This window comes from Amblyomma americanum, chromosome 2 (genome assembly GCF_052857255.1).
Source record: "Amblyomma americanum isolate KBUSLIRL-KWMA chromosome 2, ASM5285725v1, whole genome shotgun sequence".
Taxonomy (NCBI): domain Eukaryota; kingdom Metazoa; phylum Arthropoda; class Arachnida; order Ixodida; family Ixodidae; genus Amblyomma; species Amblyomma americanum.
This window is the reverse complement of record NC_135498.1, coordinates 105,749,910-105,769,365: the sequence shown is the minus strand read 5'-3', so window position 1 is coordinate 105,769,365 and position 19,456 is coordinate 105,749,910. Positions and strand designations below refer to the sequence as shown.

Below are 19,456 nucleotides of genomic sequence, written 5' to 3'. Positions count from 1 at the left end.
CACACGGGCTTGTCGTCCCGTCTGTTCTCCGTCAGGCTGTCACACGCAGTGACCGAACGCTCCGCGAGTTCTAGCTTGTACTACTAATAACTGAACGCCCCTCTCCAGTTGTCGCCAACACAGTGCTGTGCGCGTTTTAATTCCTCCAACATGAACTAATCACGCGCACAACCTGGACACATTTTTTATTGTGTAAATAGTTTGTATATATTACCTCTCCCCCTATCCTCTCTTCCTATCCCCTCACCTCTTTCATTTCATTTCTCCATTCTGCCTGCTATCCTTTATTTCCGCTGCCCCATCCTTTATTTCCGCTGCCCCAGCTCAGGTGCTTCAGTATCGACGGCAGATGTCGGGGCTAGCAAAAATCTTTTCCTTCCTTTTTGCTATTATTTTCATAAAAACCACTACCACCACCAGGATTAAAAATACTCAAAATCAATCATGAAAAAAGGTGCGTGACTGCCACCAAAATTCCTACACAAAATAGGTTTGTATTTTCCGCAGCATACGTGAAAAGTTATGTCACTGAGAAACGACGCGTTCACTGCCTATAGCGGTGCTGCAGTACGGTCTCATGAAGCATCTATATACCTGAGCTCATGGCGCTGATGCGATCTAAAAATCTTTTTTAAAGTTTGTGGTGTGCGGCAGACCACTCAGAGTTCTCAGTAAAAAAACATTTGTACAGTCGGCAACAAAAGTTTACGTGGTCGTCATTTTTCAGATATTGACAAGGCAGCTGAATAGCTATCATAGCCTTTCATCTCCCTCTCGCTCCTCATATCCCAGATTTCAGCATCCTGAGATACATCCGGCCTTCGATCCGGGTCAACAAGCCTTCGGAATATGGGAAGTATCGTCTTTTGTTACCTATGCATGCCTGGGCCACCTGCAAATAATCCAAATAAAATGTATTATTCATGTTAATATGGTGTGCTGGTAGAGAGAGAGAAATAACTTTATTGGCACCCGTCAGCCAATTTGACGGGAGTCAATTCACTGTATCTCCTAATCATACCGCACGTAGCCGACAGCAGGGATCTCTTGGATTGCGGCTGCAGCCATGGCCAGACAGATGACTTGACGCTGGTCTTGTTCTTCCCGCTTGAGCGGCAGTGCCTTCCAGGTATCTCTGCTTGTGTTCGGATCTCCATAGCTAGGGGAAGTCCGCACCTTTCGGCCAAGTCCGCAATTCCATCGTATTTCTTGCACCGAGTGCTGAACACCTCGGGGTACCATCGGCTTAAAAGCTGCGGATTCGGAGAGACTCCCGTTTGCAGTTTCATCCATGCTACCTCTTCTCTCTTAGAAAGTTTCTTGTGTACACTTGGGCACGACTGAGATTCCAACCGGTAGTAATTAAGGATCTCCTGACACGTATTAAGCTCTTCACCGAAATGTAGGGGCCGCTCTCAAGAGGAACCACTGAGATCCCGGAGAGTAGGGAGAAGTGAGGGCCGTAGTGGGGGGCTCGGGAATAATTCAGACCACCTGCGGATTTTAACTTGCGCTGAAATCGCACAGCACGCGATCGCCTTTCCGTTTCGCCTCCATCGAAATGTGGCCGCTGTGGTCGGGTTAGATTCCGGATACTCTGTATCAGTAGCCGAGTACCCTATAACCTCTGAGCCACAAAGGAGGGAGTGAAAGAAGGTAGAAAAAGGTGCTGTAGTGAAAGGCTCCGCAATAATCTCGACCATTGGGGATCTTTGACGTTCAGTACGCACAATACACGGGCGCATTTTGAATTTCGATTCCATCGCAACGCGGCCGCCGCGGTCGTGTTTAACTTGGGTACTCCGGCTCAGCAGACGCATAACGCTTGCCATTCTCGTATTCTGCGGCGTCTGCATATAAAATACTTCCTGCCAACCTTCAAACCTAGCCTGCGGGGCTCTGGCTCTGTCCCTACGTCTGGCCTCGTTATGCACCGGGTGCATATTTTGGGGCAGCGGAGGTACCCCAGCTTCTTCCTGACCGATTGGGGAGATCTTTCCGTGCTCCTGGAGCAGATCCGGAGCTCCTGCTCCAGCCTCTCCAGAACACTGCAGAGTCATGAACTGAGGATTCCGCTTACCTGACTCGTAGAACACATCAATGAAATAATAAATGTTTTATCTCTCTCTCCTGCGACTGCGAAGTGGTCGCCGGTATTGGGATGCTCCAGCCGCTTTCGTGAGCTTATCCAGAGTGTTAGATATTCTGAGGCTCAAAGTGTGGTTAGTGGACGTGTCTGGGGCAGTGGTGAGCAGATTGAGCTCATGCTTCGAACGAATTAGGAGTCGTGGAGGCATATCTAGAGCCCATCGGGATCCGGTGTTCTACCGAAACGTCGGAAGCCCTCTCCTTGCCCTCGAAGTTGTCGCGCAAGAATAGGAATCCGGGACGCGGAATGGACTTGAGAATAATGGGAAACGTCATTCCTATGGCGGTAAGCACCTGGGACTGAAAATTCAGGTGAATATTCTGAACTGATGCAGAGACTCGAAGCAACCACGAGCGAAACGCGCAGGCTTCGCAAGAGAATAGCCAACAAGCACACCGGCACGATGGAGGCCAATCTTCTTAGACTGGTGGAGTTTTTTGTGATTAGTAGAGTATTACACATTACCCCATACTGAAAGCTTCACAAGGCAGAGAATGAGGTGCTGGACATTATTATCAGGAAGAAGAATAAAACGACCCGTCCCCCAAACACGTAATAATAATAATAATATTAATTGGCTGTTGAGCAAAGGAAATGGCGCAGTATCTCTCTCATATATCGGCGGACACCATAACCGCTACGTAAGGGAAGGGATAAAGGAGGGCCTGAAAGAAGAAAGGAAGAAAGAGGTGCCGTAGTGGAGCGCTCCGGAATAATTTCGACCACCTGGGGATCTTTAACATGCACTGACCTCACACTGCACACGTGCGCCTTAGCGTTTCGCCTCCACAAAAACGCAGCCGCAACGGTCGGAATCCTGAGCACAATCTACTCGCCGCTGCCCCAACACATCCATAGCGTCAAGTCGTCCGCGTAGAGTGCGTGGTGCAGCCCTTCGATGTCAGCCAATTTCGTGGGGAGATCCGGAATGGTAACGTTAAACAAGGGGCGGGAAAGCCCCAACCTCTGAAACGTTGGCTGTTGTCTGGACGGCCTCTTTTCGACACAACCTTTCTCCCCTTCTCAACCCCAGAACGAGTATTTTTTTCTTCTTCTTGCTTACATCTTGCAAATGCAATCTGTCCCAGAAGGTATAAAGGTCGGACGCACCCTTTTGAGGTGAAGCAGATGGGCAGCGATAAGGCTTGTATAAAGCGGTACTTTTTAGACTTTTCACGTTATAAACGCTGCGATAATAGACGCTTTTTTGCACACCAGAGGCATACTGGCGTTAAAGTATACCGGTTTACCGGACCCCACCTGCGCACGCGCAGTGGCCCCGCCTGACGCCAACAATGCCAGTGCGCGTGCGCAGGAGGAGTCCGGTAAACCGGTTTACGTCCAGGCTAGTACGTTTCCGGTATGCTAAAAGCGTCTAATATCTTGTACCACACTAGGCTCTTGGATGGAATGAACTAATTTATGAGTCAGGAGTTCCACAAAGGATGCACGTTATAAAAATGCTGCCATATTATATTGTCATATAAGGATTTATTGTAATGTTTAGTATATACACCTTACGATGTCGGACACTCAGAAGAATGGCTGCGGTTTAGCTCTGGTTAAAGCTGGAGTGACGCGATAGCTACAGCTGGTTGATTGTATGGAACTCGCCACTGTCGAACTGTAAAGTCGGTCTTTCGCCACTCACTTGCGCTGGGCGTTCCTTCTTCAACTTCGCATCTGGACGTGGATTCACTCTCTCCCCCTCTGCACCTCTCCACTCCCCCCTTCCCCTCCTCGGTTTGGTGCAGCTGCTTTCTTATCCACCAAGCGCCTGTCAAACCAGATTGCCGTAGTCACGCGCGCAGTGTTACTGGTTGTGCGATGCATATAACGGTAGAACTTTGTGGTCGAAATTGAGCACTGCATCCACCGAGCGGGGAACGAAAAAGCAACGGGATGAGAAGAATGTCACCGCAAAGAGGACCCCAAAGCACGAGTGAAATCCATCGGGCACAATACCTATAAACCGTCTTTAACGATGATAAATAAAAATTACAGGTTCGCACTTAGGTCTGCTTATGAGCGGAAATGCGAAAGCCTTTCCCGGTCCTCTTTCATTTTTTAAAATTTTTTTATGTTTGTTTACTTTCTTTCATTTGTTTCAACACTCCTTTCCGCTGATCGTCACAGCACAAAAAGAATTGCGAATCACGAAACAGCAAATTTCAGTGGCCACTCTACAGATTACTCGGTTAGAATGTGTAGTCGCTTAATGTCTGATCAGCAAGTTGATGTCAGTACAGCACGCAATTCTAGTCGGCATTAAGCACTCTGGAACACTTTCATCTTTGTGCTGACAGCACATTTCCTCATTTTAAGCCGACAGGACACAAATGTTTTATGGAGTCACTGCTAACCGCACCATGAGCATAGCGAATTCACTTAACGTCGTAGAGCGGACACAAGCGCAGCGGCGACTGTCCTTGCCCCCAATGATTCTCAGAAAGAGGATGTGGTCTCCTCGAGGGGTTCCCTTCCTTTATGGCACAGTGACGGCGCCGGCTTGGCATCTGAAGCATTCCTCGGCTACAAGCCATTAAAGGCGGTTGGCGCCAGTCAATATGCTTGGCTCTTTTTTTCGAATACTAAGATCTGCCCCTAACATCTATCGATATTGCGGGGGTTAAGATCCGCAGAGGGTGCTGAAAGTCGACAAAACAAGATTCATAGACTGAATAAACAGCGAAGTTACAAGAAAAAGAAAAACACCGTCAAAGTGATCAAGGTCTCATTTATTCGCTAATACAATTGTGCACGCGGTTAAGCGCATGTTTCTCCGCGTGTATGATCCATATATGGCATGAATATCTTCTGTAGACTATGCAGTCATGCACTGTCAAATGTAGCGCAACTGTCAACTGAAACTATTTTTTTCTGACGTGATTGGTTAGATATCAGGAAAAGAATGTCATCGTTGCAAGCACGCATACCTGCCCCATATTTGTCTTTCAGATTGTCGCTTTACGAAATCTCCTCTCGATTCCAAGCAAGTCACAGGGTACTGAGAGACCACTCCCAGTTGCTGGCAATAAAAAAATATGGCTATGGCTCAGCTCTGCTGATCCAGGTTATGCGTACCGAAAGGCAACCGATACAGTAGTCGATGTCGACGCGGAGACGTTGGCAGCATCCGCTGCCCTTTTCCGCTTCATATCCTCTTGTTGCCTGTGCTGCTGCTTCTGCAGACGAACCTGCCGTTCTTTATCAGTTTCTTCAACTCAACGAGCCCACTTTCGCGACTTATCTGTATAGTCAATGCGGTTTTGTGACGATCTTCGTGGTAGGCGATCGCCAGAAGCAGACTGGCGCCTCCCATGCTTCGCCAAAAAACTCGACCTGGTGACCACTTCTGGCTCCATGTCTGCGGTGTCGAGGCGGCGAGCGCTGGCTTTTATTCAGCAAAAGCGAATCACGAGGTCAGCCACGTTACCCAACTGGCGAGAGCTAGCTTCTCGACGGAACTAGCGGCAACTGCTGCGACAACTCAGGCGTTGTGACGTCACAGCCACACCTGCGACGAGCCTCCAGCTTTTGTGAAATACAAGCGTTATTTGACCTGGAAGATTTGCATGCGAGAAATGGAGCTTTTTGCTCCGAAACCTTGCGATCCGATCCCGCTAAATGTGTGGGCTGCACAATGCATTTCGTACAGGCTAGAAGCCAGCGGGGATTGTATCGTGTACTTCTGTATTTTTAGGCATCGTACCATTTCTTGGCTGCCAGCTACTGTACCCATCACTCTCACATATTGCTCCAAGTTTGGAACCTCTGAGGTACTTGAATAAAAATAAATGGCATTGTGCCATCAAACATGAAACGCGCACTCTGACTTTTGGCAACTCACAACCTACGCGTCTGTGCAAGGCATGCAGTGTTTTCTTTATATTTCACAAACAGCGAGTTAGCAGCACGTCGTCCGCCATCTTCAGGCAGATTTCGCCGCCAGTAATTACATTTTTTCTTAAATTTTAAAACTAATCTACATCTTCGAAACCGATGATGATTCCACAATCCCTGGAATGTTCCTCTGACAGATCCTGTGTACATGCTTTTCAGAAATTACCTTTATGTTCTGCGTTGGAAACCTAACGATTTCGCTTGCTTGAAGCCTGGATATACTATTTAGGCCGAATATACTTCATTTTGAATTGACTTACTGAGCGAGCCGTGAGAGTAACACAAGTGAAATAGGAACATACAGTGAAATAGCGACATAGGCAGTTAACGCTGTTAGCACGTATTAAATATGAAAACGTGTTAGCAAATAAGTACACTTCACACATTGCGAATCGAGCGAATGATGTATCGCTTTTATAACGAAAACATAATAAAAATTCCATTATAGATGGTGCGGGTAGGTGTTTGCTGGTCACCCAGTCGCCGAGATATACGCCGTTGCTCTGTCCTAGGAAAGGAGGGACGGAAAGAAGGGAAAAATAATGTCATTAGTATACTGTAAAAAACACAAAAAACTGAGCTATTTATTAGCGAGCATCACTGTTCAGAAGAAGGTCCTCGTGTTAAACCAACAAACCGCATTAACTAGCATAACTAGTAATTCACGCAAGCAGGTCGATGAAAAGCCGGAGCAGTTGCGGTCCTGTATACACACCAATTCATGCATTATGAAGTCGTTGCCCATCATTGAAACCCCTTAAAAAAAAAGAAATATTCAAGAAATTCAGATTGCTCAAAAAATCTTTCCGGGTAATTTTTTTCGTAAAAATCGAAATTCTGGGGAAATGAGCGAAAACGCACTTATCCAATCACGTTCAGTTTGTAACTCAGAAATAAGCGTTATATTACGCGACAGCGTATACAGATCGTTCAGTCGAAAAGACGTCGGCGTAGTTTGTAGTCGGGACCGCGTGTCGGAAATAATCGGTGGCTACGTAAAAAAATCATATCTTGGTAATTTGTGGTTATAGTGATTGATGATTGGTTGATATGTGATTGCCGATGACGAGTTAAAGAAATCATTGTAGTTTATGAACTAGAGTTGAAAATGAAAAAAAATCAATAGGGAGTTGAAATGCGTCAAAATAATTCGAATGAAAAATAAATGCCTGATGATGGTAATAAAGAAAAATTAGAGTGTGATATTAGTAATAATTTAACTGAAATAATTGAAAAATGAAAAATGCGTTGAAAGGTGTTTCCAACAAGGCGTTGCGCAAATAGGGCGAGAGCGTTCCGTGCACTCCCTGGCAGCGCAGCGACACGCTGCCGCGGTAAAACTTTTAAAGGCGAAGCTTATGTGCCCTCCAATTTTTTTACCCAAAACACAGATGCTGCAAATAGAGTTCAGGATAACAAATGGTGACATACTGATCAGAATCAATGCAAAGCATTGCATTGATGCAGCAAATTTGCCCTAACGACAGTGGTTGAAGTTCATTCTTGGCCATCACAGGCCCGTTATCACTACCCTCTCCTGAGCAATACGACTTCATGTCGTAGTAACAGTAATAAACTTTACTCAACCCTTTCCTGCGGAGCTACCACCGCAGGTGTTGACCCCCGTGCTCCCATTGCTCGGTGCATGCTTCGCACTCGCCACTCGGCCTATCGCGACCACCAATCGCGTCACCTTCGACGAGCGTATTCAGTGCGCTTGTAACGCCGGACATGCCCTCTTCTGAAACTGCTATCAACGCGTAGGATGCCCGCGGACGAGTCACGGTCGTCCTGGGGTCTCATTTCTAGCCTGCGCACGCAGTCAGGAACAAGGCCTTACCACGCGTCTCACCTCAAGAAAGGCGTGCTGTCGTCATATCCATCCTATCCAAATCCTCCTTCGCCACGGTCCGCATATTCACAGATTCTCAGAGCGGGATGACAACATGAAATCTGAAAAGAGCTTACGCAGTAACTCGACAGCGATCTAAGGGGCCTGGCACTCATCGCCGAGCTCGCCACTCTGCTTCATTTCACGTGCATTCTGGTATTTTCTGTACTAAAGGCAGCGCATGACGTTGTTGTTCGTCTTTCCTGCACTGTAAAAAAAAATCCGTCAAAATGACGGGAAATACCTTGGCAGCTCTATTTCCAAGCATTTGACCGTTAAAATGATGGCACCCCGTCATTTTAAAATGACGGTGCTTTTTCATCATTTTGATGTTTTTCTTGTCAATCTGAAATACAACTGAACCGTCAATTTGATTACATTTGACCATCAAAATGACGGCAGAACATCATTTCTAAATGACAGTTTTTCCATCATTTTGACGTCTTTCTTGTCAATCTGAAATACAACTGAACCGTCAATTTGATGACATTTGACCATCAAAGTGACAGCAGAACATCATTTCTAAATGACAGTTTTTCCATCATTTTGATGTTTTTCTTGTCAATGTGAAATACAGTCAAACTGTCAATTTGATAGCATTTGACCGTAGCAGTTACAGCAAGATGTCATTTCTAAATGACAATGTTTTTTCCTGACTTCGATATCGGTCATTTTTATCGATTTGGAAATATAGCCAAACTGTAATTATACCACTGATTGTCTGCGATGGCAAGCTGTCAATTTTAAAACTGTTTTTATGACTTCAAGACTTTTTGCAAATTTGAAATTATCTATAACTGTCAGTACAGCATTTGGCCATCAAGGTAATAGCAGGCTGTAATTTCGAAATGACTATGCTTTTAGCCATTCCAAAATTTGGCTTGTCAACATGAAATGCAACAGTGTTGTCAGTATGATGGCCCAACACGACAAGTCTCAACATAATTCTGTGTCAATATATAGTGTGGTGAACCTGACCACATGAAAGTCACTTGCAGTGGGCAGTACCTCATAAACCATGCAACAAAAACAAATTTACATTTCTACTTGCACATTTATTCATAAATTAAAGTGCATTCAGCAGGCTCAGCAACTTTGGTGCGATTCCGCAGGCCCTGCCTTTGCCGCGCCCTTTCGTTGGGTTGCTCTGCCCAAGGTACCTGGAAACAAAACGAGGATAGAATAAATCCATGCTCCATAAACTGTGCCAATCACATACTCTGCCTACACGCATGAAATGCCATGAATGTGTGAACTGCACTACCTTCTGCAACACACAGTATTACGAAATTGAAAGACGAGATTAAAATCAGATAGCAACAAATGTGAGCACACTAGTAGTGCGCTTAAATAGCTACATATACATGCACTAACAATAGATGATGTACCTAAATGTAACCATTATTATAACTCGTAAAAACAGCCCACAATTGCACATACACACCGTATAGTATTTCTAGTAACAATAGGTGCTCATCATGTACAGCAACCATACACAGAGTCTAGAAACCATAACTATGCAAGAGCATTTTGCTGCATTTCAGTGTTTTCAGCTATCAGCCGCAAACATAGGTCAGTATTGATGTAACACCCTGATGTCCAGGTATAGGCTGCAATTGCACATGTGGCAACCATGCATACATTTAAAAACCTCATTATCATGCCTCATCATCTTACCATTTGCACAATGCTCATTCTAATTTCTGTGCCCTTGGCCACAAATAAGCGGAATTTCACACCAGAAATCTTCTGAGCAATCAACAAACATGTCACGATGATGAATGTCTTAATTTTTTTTCTTTTACACTGCAACTGTTGACACAAAGGGCGGCCAACTTCTCAGGTGCCAACATAGCAGACTTCACGATGGCTCTTTCACCTGTCCATTTCAAGTACTGAGCAATTCTGGACAAATATGGGATCACAGCATAATTTTTTTTTAAAGGGGCTAATAACCCTGCCAGCCCCTAAAAGATCACCAGGTGAAAGGGGAAAGTGCCATGTAATGGTTGTGACAGTACCTGTGAAGCTGTCCTGCCTATGTGTCAGGTCTCCCGTTTCAATGCAAAATGAAATCTGACATTCATCATTGCAGAAGGTTTGTTGAGTGCCCAGAAGGTGAGGTAGAGAGCTCTGCTTTCTCGGGGCTGATTGTACACAGGCTACAGCGAGCACTGCATCAATGGTAACAAGGGAACCTGAGGCCTGTAAAAGTGCAGAGAGGCATCCGGCAACTTGCCACATGTGTGGACGCAACCCATAGTCAGACACACTGTAATGTTGCACTAGGACATTAGCCAGTGGACACGATACATAGTAGAGCGACTTAAAATAACTGCATTTACACTTAATCCTCGCTCCTATTTTTCCTGACGTCGGTACTTATAAAAGTGCTGCACACATTACATTTAGCAATAATTGACAGTCGCCCATCCTATCTGGTTCTTCGTTCTAGCCCCTTTCTTGCAGTAGCCAACCAAAAAAATAAGCAAAACACTGAAAAGTGTTATCTAGATGCACTCACAGGACACGTGACCAAGTTTAGGCAATGCAAACTGCCAGGCTGGTGCATTCATCACATGACAATGATCAAATCCGCAATTCTGCAAGTGTCAGAATACCAGAACTGGGTGCAATTTAAAATTAAAAGTCCGGCCTTCATCTCGCAATTGCCAGAGCTAGCCAATGTGCAAGGCTTGTTAGCATGTACTGCTGGCAAGCAGCACTATGTCAATAATCTTACCATTCTACTTTCTAAAGACGCCTGTGACTGGCAAATCACCATACAGGTGTGCCAAAAAAGCAACACGGTGCTGTGCCAGAGAACGAAGAAATGCACGAGAGGAATGTATGTGACGACATCAGAATTTCAGGGGAACAGGGCAGAACTGATCATTTGCAGGCACTGGCTAAGGAGGGCGAGTGCCTTTCCTCAGGAAAAAGAAGCCTGCTGCTCACACTATTGCCTCGGATTCCGATTGCTTATCAAACGCATCATCCACATTCACTTATTTACCTCTGCAAAAGCTCCATGGTGAGGGGGCAGTCGGGAGGGTACGCAACGTTGAGCACAAAGAAGGCACCAAGGAGGAGGCCCATGGCCTTCTCAAGACTTCTTGTAGAATCCACTGCAACGATGATCTTCTTTATGTCCCCCATGCTTGATCCTGCAAGGAAAAAAAATTAGTCACACGCAAACGCTACCCACTAAAGGGGTGATCTAATAATTCGAGTAACTCTATGGCCTTCGATGTGTACACTGAGAGAAGCCGAATTCAAATGTACTCGTAAAAAGCCATACTGGGTCTTGTTGCTAGGCCTTATGGTACCCTGGCAGTAGACAGACACATGCAACATGCCCTCCCTTATCAGTGCTTTACACGCCACTAATTATATCTGTTGAAGATGCTTGCTTCATGTAAACATACTACATAGAACTTGTTTATGGAAAAAGCTTTACAAATATTGCACGACAAAAAAGAATTAACTTTGTCGACAGAATACTTCGTTTTTTTTTTTAAATAATGGGGAATAGTGATGAGGTAACGAAACTTGGGCAAGCACCGAGGCAACTTTTCAAAGGCCCTCCATTTTGTACCTAGCCTGCCATGACATTGATGAGAAAAGCCAAGCTCAGCTTAGTTCATGCTTTCTAGCAGAACGTCATGCTTTTGGCAAGTCAAAAGGCCGCACATTAGTCTCGATGAACTCTGGCATATCACCTTATAGTGCGGAGATTGCCCCACCCTCCCCACTTATCAACAGTACTGCTACTGAGTTCCAAATTTTTTGTACACTCTAATAAGAATGAAAAACTACTGGCCAAACTTGCACATTGTTATCATGTTTAATTATTAAACAAACTGTACATACATAAGATGAAGCAGCAATTAAGCCTTTCATCCAGGGCTAGCCTCATTCCTAAGTTTTGAATATGTCCTACTAAGTAGAGTGAAGTTACACAAAATCAGGTTACATCGTAGAATAATAAAATACACTGTACAAGCCATGTTTTGAGCCAAAGTTCTATAAATGAAAAATACATACCAATCACAGCAAGGTGCGGAGTTGTTGGCAGTCCTTCCAGCCCCCCTTCAGCTGCATGCTGGGAATTCACAAGCCACATGTTATTAGACTCCAGAGAAAACATCAGTGATCAGATACATGCATCTCAATAATAAATCATAACCATACTTCCAACGATCCTGTTGTCATCAAGGCACTTTCTACACCTCGGGTACAGTATCATTTCAGCAGAAATGGATGAAAATGCGGTATAAAATTACAAGACTACAAATTTACTTGATTCAATAATTCCCAGCTAATGGATACGCCAGTCGAAAGAAATTTTTGGCCCTTGTTTGAGGCTTATAGGCAATAAGCTATAAAAATGAATAGAATTTATTTGGAAATAACTACTGCTGAAATAATTAGGCCCATATCTTAATGCTATACAAGAATGAAACTGCACACTATCAGTACTCGAACTAAACACTGAGCTGCCCCATCGCCACCGGACACCGACGTATGGGGCTCGGTGTGCCAGGAAGCGAGGAACAACAAAAAAGAGAGAGCGTAAGAAATAAAACAGAAAAAAGCTGATCAGTGCACGAAAAGTAGTCTGCTTTTTATTGACGAATACTTTTACGAACCTACGACAGTAGTGCCGACACCATGAATTCAAGGGAGCTGCAGATGGCCAGCATGGTAGTCATAGCACATGTCTTGGCCTGAATTACAACTGAAAATGTAAAAAATGGTTTTTACGACTATTTTTACTGCCCATTAAGCCCATTCATAAGGTGTTCTGCATTTAAACAGAGGCGCATGGCGCGCTAGAGCTCGACCAACTCGATTTCGATCCTTGGCCCGCGTAGCAGTAATCGTAACCGAAAGTCAGGCTCGATCGCGATTGTATGTGCCCGCATGATAGAGATACTATAAACGACTTTCTTCGACTTTCTTCAATTAACGTGCGCCAATGCTCTTCGTACGCTTCAGTGTTCCTCACAGGAAGTTTTTTTTTACACGTGGGCGCACGCAGCTCCTGAAAATCGCTGCACGTGGCTGAACCATGAGGCCGCGATTCACGCTTTACGTAGAAGCACGTCTCTGAACGGCAATCTCGGGCCCGCGGCCATCGGTGCGTGTATACATTACGCGTGAGAACTAGCGTGCTCCTCGGAGCTATGTGCCGCACGGAACGCGTACTGCACGAACGAAGCATATAAGCAGAACACTTACCTCTACCCGCTGCAGTTGATTTTCGGCTGCAGCCCATACGTTCCTTGATTGCGTCTTCGCGGCCTTCCAACGCGTCGCACACAAAAAGGCAAAATGGCGCAAAAACAGAACGCACACCCGGGCAGAAGCAGCGCGCACAAAGAAAAGCGAGAGGGAACCACGACAACCGGACTCCTTCCTTGACAGCGGGGGCCGGAAGCGCGCGTTGAGCGACGTCTCACATGACGTACCCCTACGCGCCAGCCAATAGAGTTTCTCGTTTTGTGTTGCGCTCTCCGTCTCTTTCTCCTCGCCCGCTCGTTCACGGCGAAGTCTCCGTCTTTCCCGTTTGACGCCGGTGGCTCGTCAAAATAGATAAAAAAGTGGCCGTCAAAATGACGGTTTGTTTTTACAGTGTGTCCGTTCAAGAATGTCCGTACTGAAAGTCTTCCACAGCTGAATGCGAGTTTTGTCGTAGAACGTTCGAGGTGGAAGATCAGACACGCATACAGCGAGCAGAGCGAAGGGCGTCGCCTGTGGGGACCTCACCAGAGCGGCCTCGCAGGTTGCGTCCTCCGTGCAGCGGAAGGTGGCGGCGTTGCCCTCAACGCTAGCCTCCGTCACGTGCAGCGCCACGCGGAACATGCGCAGGCCGGGTGGCGCACTCCGGAGCCCGGCACCGCCGTTGATGCCCACAGACGGACGATGCGGCTGACGATGGACAAATTGCTCCACGACTTCCGCCGGAGCCAGTTCGCCGTACGTCCCGGCAAAAGAAGCCGGTACAGAGGCTGGGCCAGAAGACGCTGCGGCTGGATCGTTGCTGCGGCGCCGCTGCAGGTGAGCCGCGCTGGACAACCACCGGCAACTGCACCGGTTTCACGGCGGGGGAGCGGATTGTTAGTGCGTACAGGCAATAAATGTTCTCTGCGGAACTAGATTAGAACCCGACCGCGGCGGCCGCGTTTCGATGGAGGCGAAACACAACGGCGCCCGTTTGCTGCGTGATGTCAGTCCACGTTAAAAATCTCCAGACGGCCGAAATTATTCTTTCTTCTCTTAGTCCCTCCTTTATCCTTTCTCTTACAGCGCGGTTCAATTGTCCGCCGATATGCGAGACCGACGCTTCGCCGTTTCCTTTCCCAAAAAACAAATTTCATTTTTTCATGTGATTTCATTTTTTTATTTCAGTATTTGATGCTTCACGAAATGGGGGCCACTGAGTGTACCAAGCGTGTCGACCACATCTGGACTTATCCGGAGAGTGGCATTCCTCCTCCACGGACGTTGTGTGGTATGTGGGCTTCAACATCAAAGATCTATAGAACCTCCCTAAGGACACACTTTTTTGCGTCTGCGCCTCTGTAGCTCAACGTAAAGGCAATGAAACAATAATTTTAGGCGGCAGCGCATACAGCTCGTTCAGTCGAAGAGCCGTCGGCGTAGTGTATAGTCGGCACCGCGTGTCAGAAGTAATCTTAAGAAATAATCGTCAGAAATAATCGTAATTTGTGCTTTTAGTCATTTCTGATTGATTTGTTTGTGATAGGCGATGACAAGATAATGAAACCATTGTAACTAAATGATTAATTAACGAAATAAAAATAAAAAAGAAAAAGCGGAGATTGCACGTGTCCATTCAGGCCACGGAATACCTCCTGTAAACAGGCGGCGAAAGCATTGGCGACATCGTGTCTTCCTTTTAACGCTGTTCCTTAATGGAATTTTATTTCTGACTTTATAGAGGACTATCGTAGCTGTGCAGTTGCTAAAGACACTTTCCAGTATTTTCATATAAGGCTCTCCTACACCATGATTTCACATTGCCTGAATGACTGCTGAGGTTTCCACTGAGTCAAATGCTTTCTCGTAACCAGTAAAGGCTATATACAGCGGTTGGTTATATTCTGCGTGTTTGGCTATAACCTGATTGATAGTGTGAACATGATCTATTGTAGAAATTCATTACGAAAGCCTTCCGGATCATTTGGTTGATTAAAGTCTAAGGTTGCCCTGACTCAATTGGCGATTACCTTAGTGAATGCCTTGCAGGCAACGGACAGTAAGGCGTAATTTTTCAAGTCCTTGGATTCTCCTTTCTTATGAAATAACATAACGTTTGCGTTCTTCCAATCTTCCGGTACCACCGATGACATAAGGCATTGCGTACACAGGATGGCTAGTTTTTATAGCACAATCTCCCCTCTGTTCCTCAACAGATCTGCTGTTAACTGATTCTCGCCAAATGCTTTGCCTTTGCATTTCACTTAGGCTTTCTTTACTTCCTATTTCGTTACTGGCGTGATGACAGAATGCTGTTCGCTACTGTCTCTCTCATTAACGTTCTGTTTACATTGCCTTCTGTATAGATTTTTGTAGAACTCTTCGGCTACATTAACCATCTTATCCATATTGCTAATGAGATTGCCTTCCTTCTCTCTTAACGCATACATCTGGTTTTTACCTGCGCCTAGTTTCCTCTTCGCCGCTTTTATGCTACCTCCGTTCTGTAGAGCATGCTCGATTCACTCCATATTGAACTTACTTATGTAGGCTACATTGTGCTTATTTATTAATTTCGATAGCTCTGCTAGTTCTATTTTGGCTCTAGGGCTTGACGCCCTGATGCTTTCGAGTTTCTTATAATCAGATCTTTCGTCACCTCAGATAGCTTGCAGGTATCCTGTCGAACCATCTTACCACCTACTCCTACGGCGGACTCCGTAATGCTAGCAGCGAGATTATCATTCATTGTTTTAACATTAAGATCGTCTTCCTCAGTTGAAGCCCAAAACCTGTTCTGCAGTGAAATGCTAGATTCCTCTAATTTCAGTCTTACTGCTAACTCGTTAATGAGCTTGGCCTTCACTAGTTTTCTCAGTTCCCTCTTCAAATCTAGGCTAATTCGAGACCTTGCCATTCTGTGGTTACTATAGCGCACCTTTTCAACTACCTCCACATCCTGCACGATGCCAGGGTGAGCACATAGTATGAAGTCTCATTTTTAGTCTCACCACTGGGTTTCTTCTAGCTCCACTTCCTGTTCTCTCGTTTGCGGAAGAAGGTATTCATGATCGTAAATTATTTCTATCTGCGAACTCTACTTATTATTTTTCTCTGGCTATTCCTAGAAACCGTCCCTTAGTCGTCCACCACCTGGTCGCCAAGCCTGAGTTGGGAAAACTTGGAGATAAGAGTTAATGCATAATACCTAAATAATCTGCGACTTCCTGACAACATTGCTTTCTGAGTCACTCACGACATGAATTGCAATGCATGACCAGTGAGTTAAACAGGCAGAGTACAACGGTGGCTTTAAACATTAAGATGCAGAAAAACCAAAGTAATGTTCCACAGTCTAGCAAGGGAGCTACAGTTCACAATTGGTAGCGAGGGGCTGTGAAGCGGTAAAGAAATATGTCTACTTAGGGCAGGTACTGACAGTTGGTTCGGATCCTGAGATGGAAATAACTAGAAGAATAAGAATGGTGGAAAAACGTAAAATTGTTTTTTTTTCGGGAACATCTCACATCTCAGGGGACACCTGAAACGCGCCGTAAAGGAAGGAATAAAAGACGGAGTGCGAGAAGAAAAGAAGAACGAGGTGCCGTAGTGGAAAGCTCCACAATAATTTTGACCACTTGGGGATCTTTAACGTGCACTGAACAGCACAGCACACGGGCGCCTTTTTGCGTTCCACCATAGCAGGTTCTCTCAATCATGAATTGCAGCTTACCAATATCCCTGAAGAGAAAAATATACAACAGCCAGCTGTACCTTACCGGCACTCACCTACGGGGAAGATACGTGGAGGCTAACGGAAAGGGTTCAACTCAATTTAAGACCAATGCAGCGAACTATGAAAAGAAAAATGTTAGGTCTAACGTTGAGAGACCAGAAGCGCGCAGAGTGGGTGCGGAAACAAACACGGGTCAATGACATCCTAGTGAAATCGAGATGAAGAAATCGGCTTAGAAAGAGCATGTGATGCGAAGTCAAGATAACCGCTCGTCCTTAATGCTAATGCAGTGGAATCCAAGATAAGGTGGCACCGACATCGCTCAGCACACGGGCGCGTTTTGTGTCTCGCCTCCATCGAAACATGGGCCGGTTCGAACCCGGGAACACCGGATTAGTAGATGAGCGCTCTAGCCATTGAGCCATCGCGGTTTATTAAACATTTGTAAGGTCTAGAATATTTGAGTTTACATTCAAGAGCGGCTGCCAATGGCTGAATTATTTATAATCTGAAGCTTACAAAAATTGCTGGTGGTTTAGTTCAGGTTCACTCTGGTCGAATGCGAAAAGCTCAGGCGTCTGATTTGCACAAATGGTACACGAGGTGAAACCAAGCTCTTAGCGACACTGTTCTTGGCATGGCTACGTTTGTGGTCGAGCGACTCTTGGTTTCCGTAGACTTCTAAGTGCGGCTACGGCAGGAAGTTATTCTTCCTCCATCGCCCCAGGAGTCTGGCACGGAGCTGTTGTTCCGACTGAAGCAAGTATGAAAAGGAAAGCGCCCGGGCATGAACTCTGGCTCAAGATGAGCCACAACCGCTGCCACGTGCAGACAGAAGGAGAGTTGAAAGAGATGGGAGATTAAAGATTGAAACAAAGGACGCGCGTCGCAACAACCGCGCATCTGAAGCGATGACAGTTTAGCGACAGATACCCATGGTGACAAGGAGCTCTCGCCACATGTGTGAGAGCCGTCAGATCCCATCCCCGCGCAAAAAAGCGCTTGTAAACCCTTCGACTTCTTGCTCCTCCTCTCTTATATGACGTCAGCTACAGCGACGACACCAGCGGCTATTTCACAAACTATCTCGACTTTGACCTTCACCTTTCACCTTGACTTTATAGACCATCTTGGTGTCGAACCTGACTACCACAAGTTATGATCATGGTTTGACCTCTATACTCCAATTCATGCATTAGGTGCAATGCTGTCAAAGATAGCGCTGTTTTTTGCGCTGCCTGCATTCGCGACCAAAAAGTAGTGCGCTCCTTGTGGTGAGCGAAACAGTAAATGCAGGTTTATTATTACATGACATATTGGTCATAACCTTGATTAAGTTCACTATTAATTGCTGACGACACGCTGTCGCTCTCTCGTGCATTAGACCACTCGCCCACTGGAAAAAGAGCACAGTAACACGGCTCCCTTTATTTTTCCGTGCGGACTACTTCCATACATTTCATAGCGTTAAACCTAATGTAAGGAACGGAGTGCAGCTACATTGATGTTCAAAGTGGCGGCCCCGCTGACGGCTCGAAAAGCAAGAGTAGTGAAGCTTTTTGCTTCAAATAGCGCTACACTGCGCAGCTGTTGAGGCAGAATAAAAGAAGTGGTAGAATACGCCTCCTCATAAAGCAGAGCACAGGTGTCAAAAAATAATGAAAGACGGGAACTGCAGATACCTGAATTAGTGAAGGAAACACGTTCACGTCCAGACTTGGGGCCTGCCGCGGTGGCTCGGTGGTTAGGGCCGTCGGCTACAGATCCAGACAACACGGATTCGAACCCGACTGTGGTGGCCGCGTTCCGATGATAATAATATTAATTTGTTTCGGGGAAAGGAAATGACGCATTATCTGTCTCGTATATCGTTGGACACCTGAACCGCAACGCAAGGGAAGGGATATAGGAGGGATTGAAAGAAGAAAGAAAGAAAGAAAGAGGTGTCGTAGTGGATGGCGCCGGGATAATTTCGACCACCTGGTGATCTTTAAAGTGCACTGACATCGCACAGCACACGGGCGCTTTAGCATTTTGCCTCCATAAAAACGCTGCCGCCGCCGTCGGGTTCGAACCGGGGAACTCCGGATCAGTATCCGAGCGCCCTTCCCGAAAAAGCAATTTTCAATTTCAATTTTTCAGGAATGAAGCAGGCTTTATACTGCGTCAGCAACTGCTTCGGAACAAAATCGAAGTCAGCGAGACTGTGATACTAATGGAGCATTCCAGTGGGAGAGCACGCGCACTCCAGAGCACTCCCAAAGGTTCCCTCGAAAGGCCAGCCGCCTTCCAAAGGGAGAACAAAAGCAGGAGCATTTTGATCCAATCGTAGAGCAGTGGTGGTTTCGCTGTGCCGAGAGCAGTCGAGCGCAGTCCGGACTGCTCCCTCTTCAAACGCGAGAGTGGAGTCAGATGACATAAAAAAGTCCTTTCCTTGCTGTTTTGCTTCCTTTTTTTCGTTCTTGGCGACGTATAATATGACGGCTGCAAAGCGTCGGCGCTCGGCCAGCTTTACGTAATCGATGAGCTTCATCCGGAAGCATCTGTGGGA

The 19,456-nt window shown here is 45.9% G+C and overlaps 1 protein-coding gene across 1 annotated transcript; it reads right to left on the bottom strand.

Annotated features, from left to right (window-relative positions):
• Positions 1-8,977: 8,977 nt before the first annotated feature.
• LOC144118565 (uncharacterized) lies at positions 8,978-13,674 on the bottom strand. The gene is made up of 5 exons (XM_077651471.1): positions 13,671-13,674; positions 13,188-13,528; positions 11,991-12,048; positions 10,960-11,110; positions 8,978-9,103 (listed from the first exon to the last, which is right to left on the bottom strand). The coding sequence occupies exons 1-5, from the start codon at positions 13,672-13,674 to the stop codon at positions 9,010-9,012; spliced, it is 648 nt and encodes a 215-aa protein (XP_077507597.1). The 3' UTR covers positions 8,978-9,009.
• Between the last annotated feature and the right edge of the window lie 5,782 nt (positions 13,675-19,456).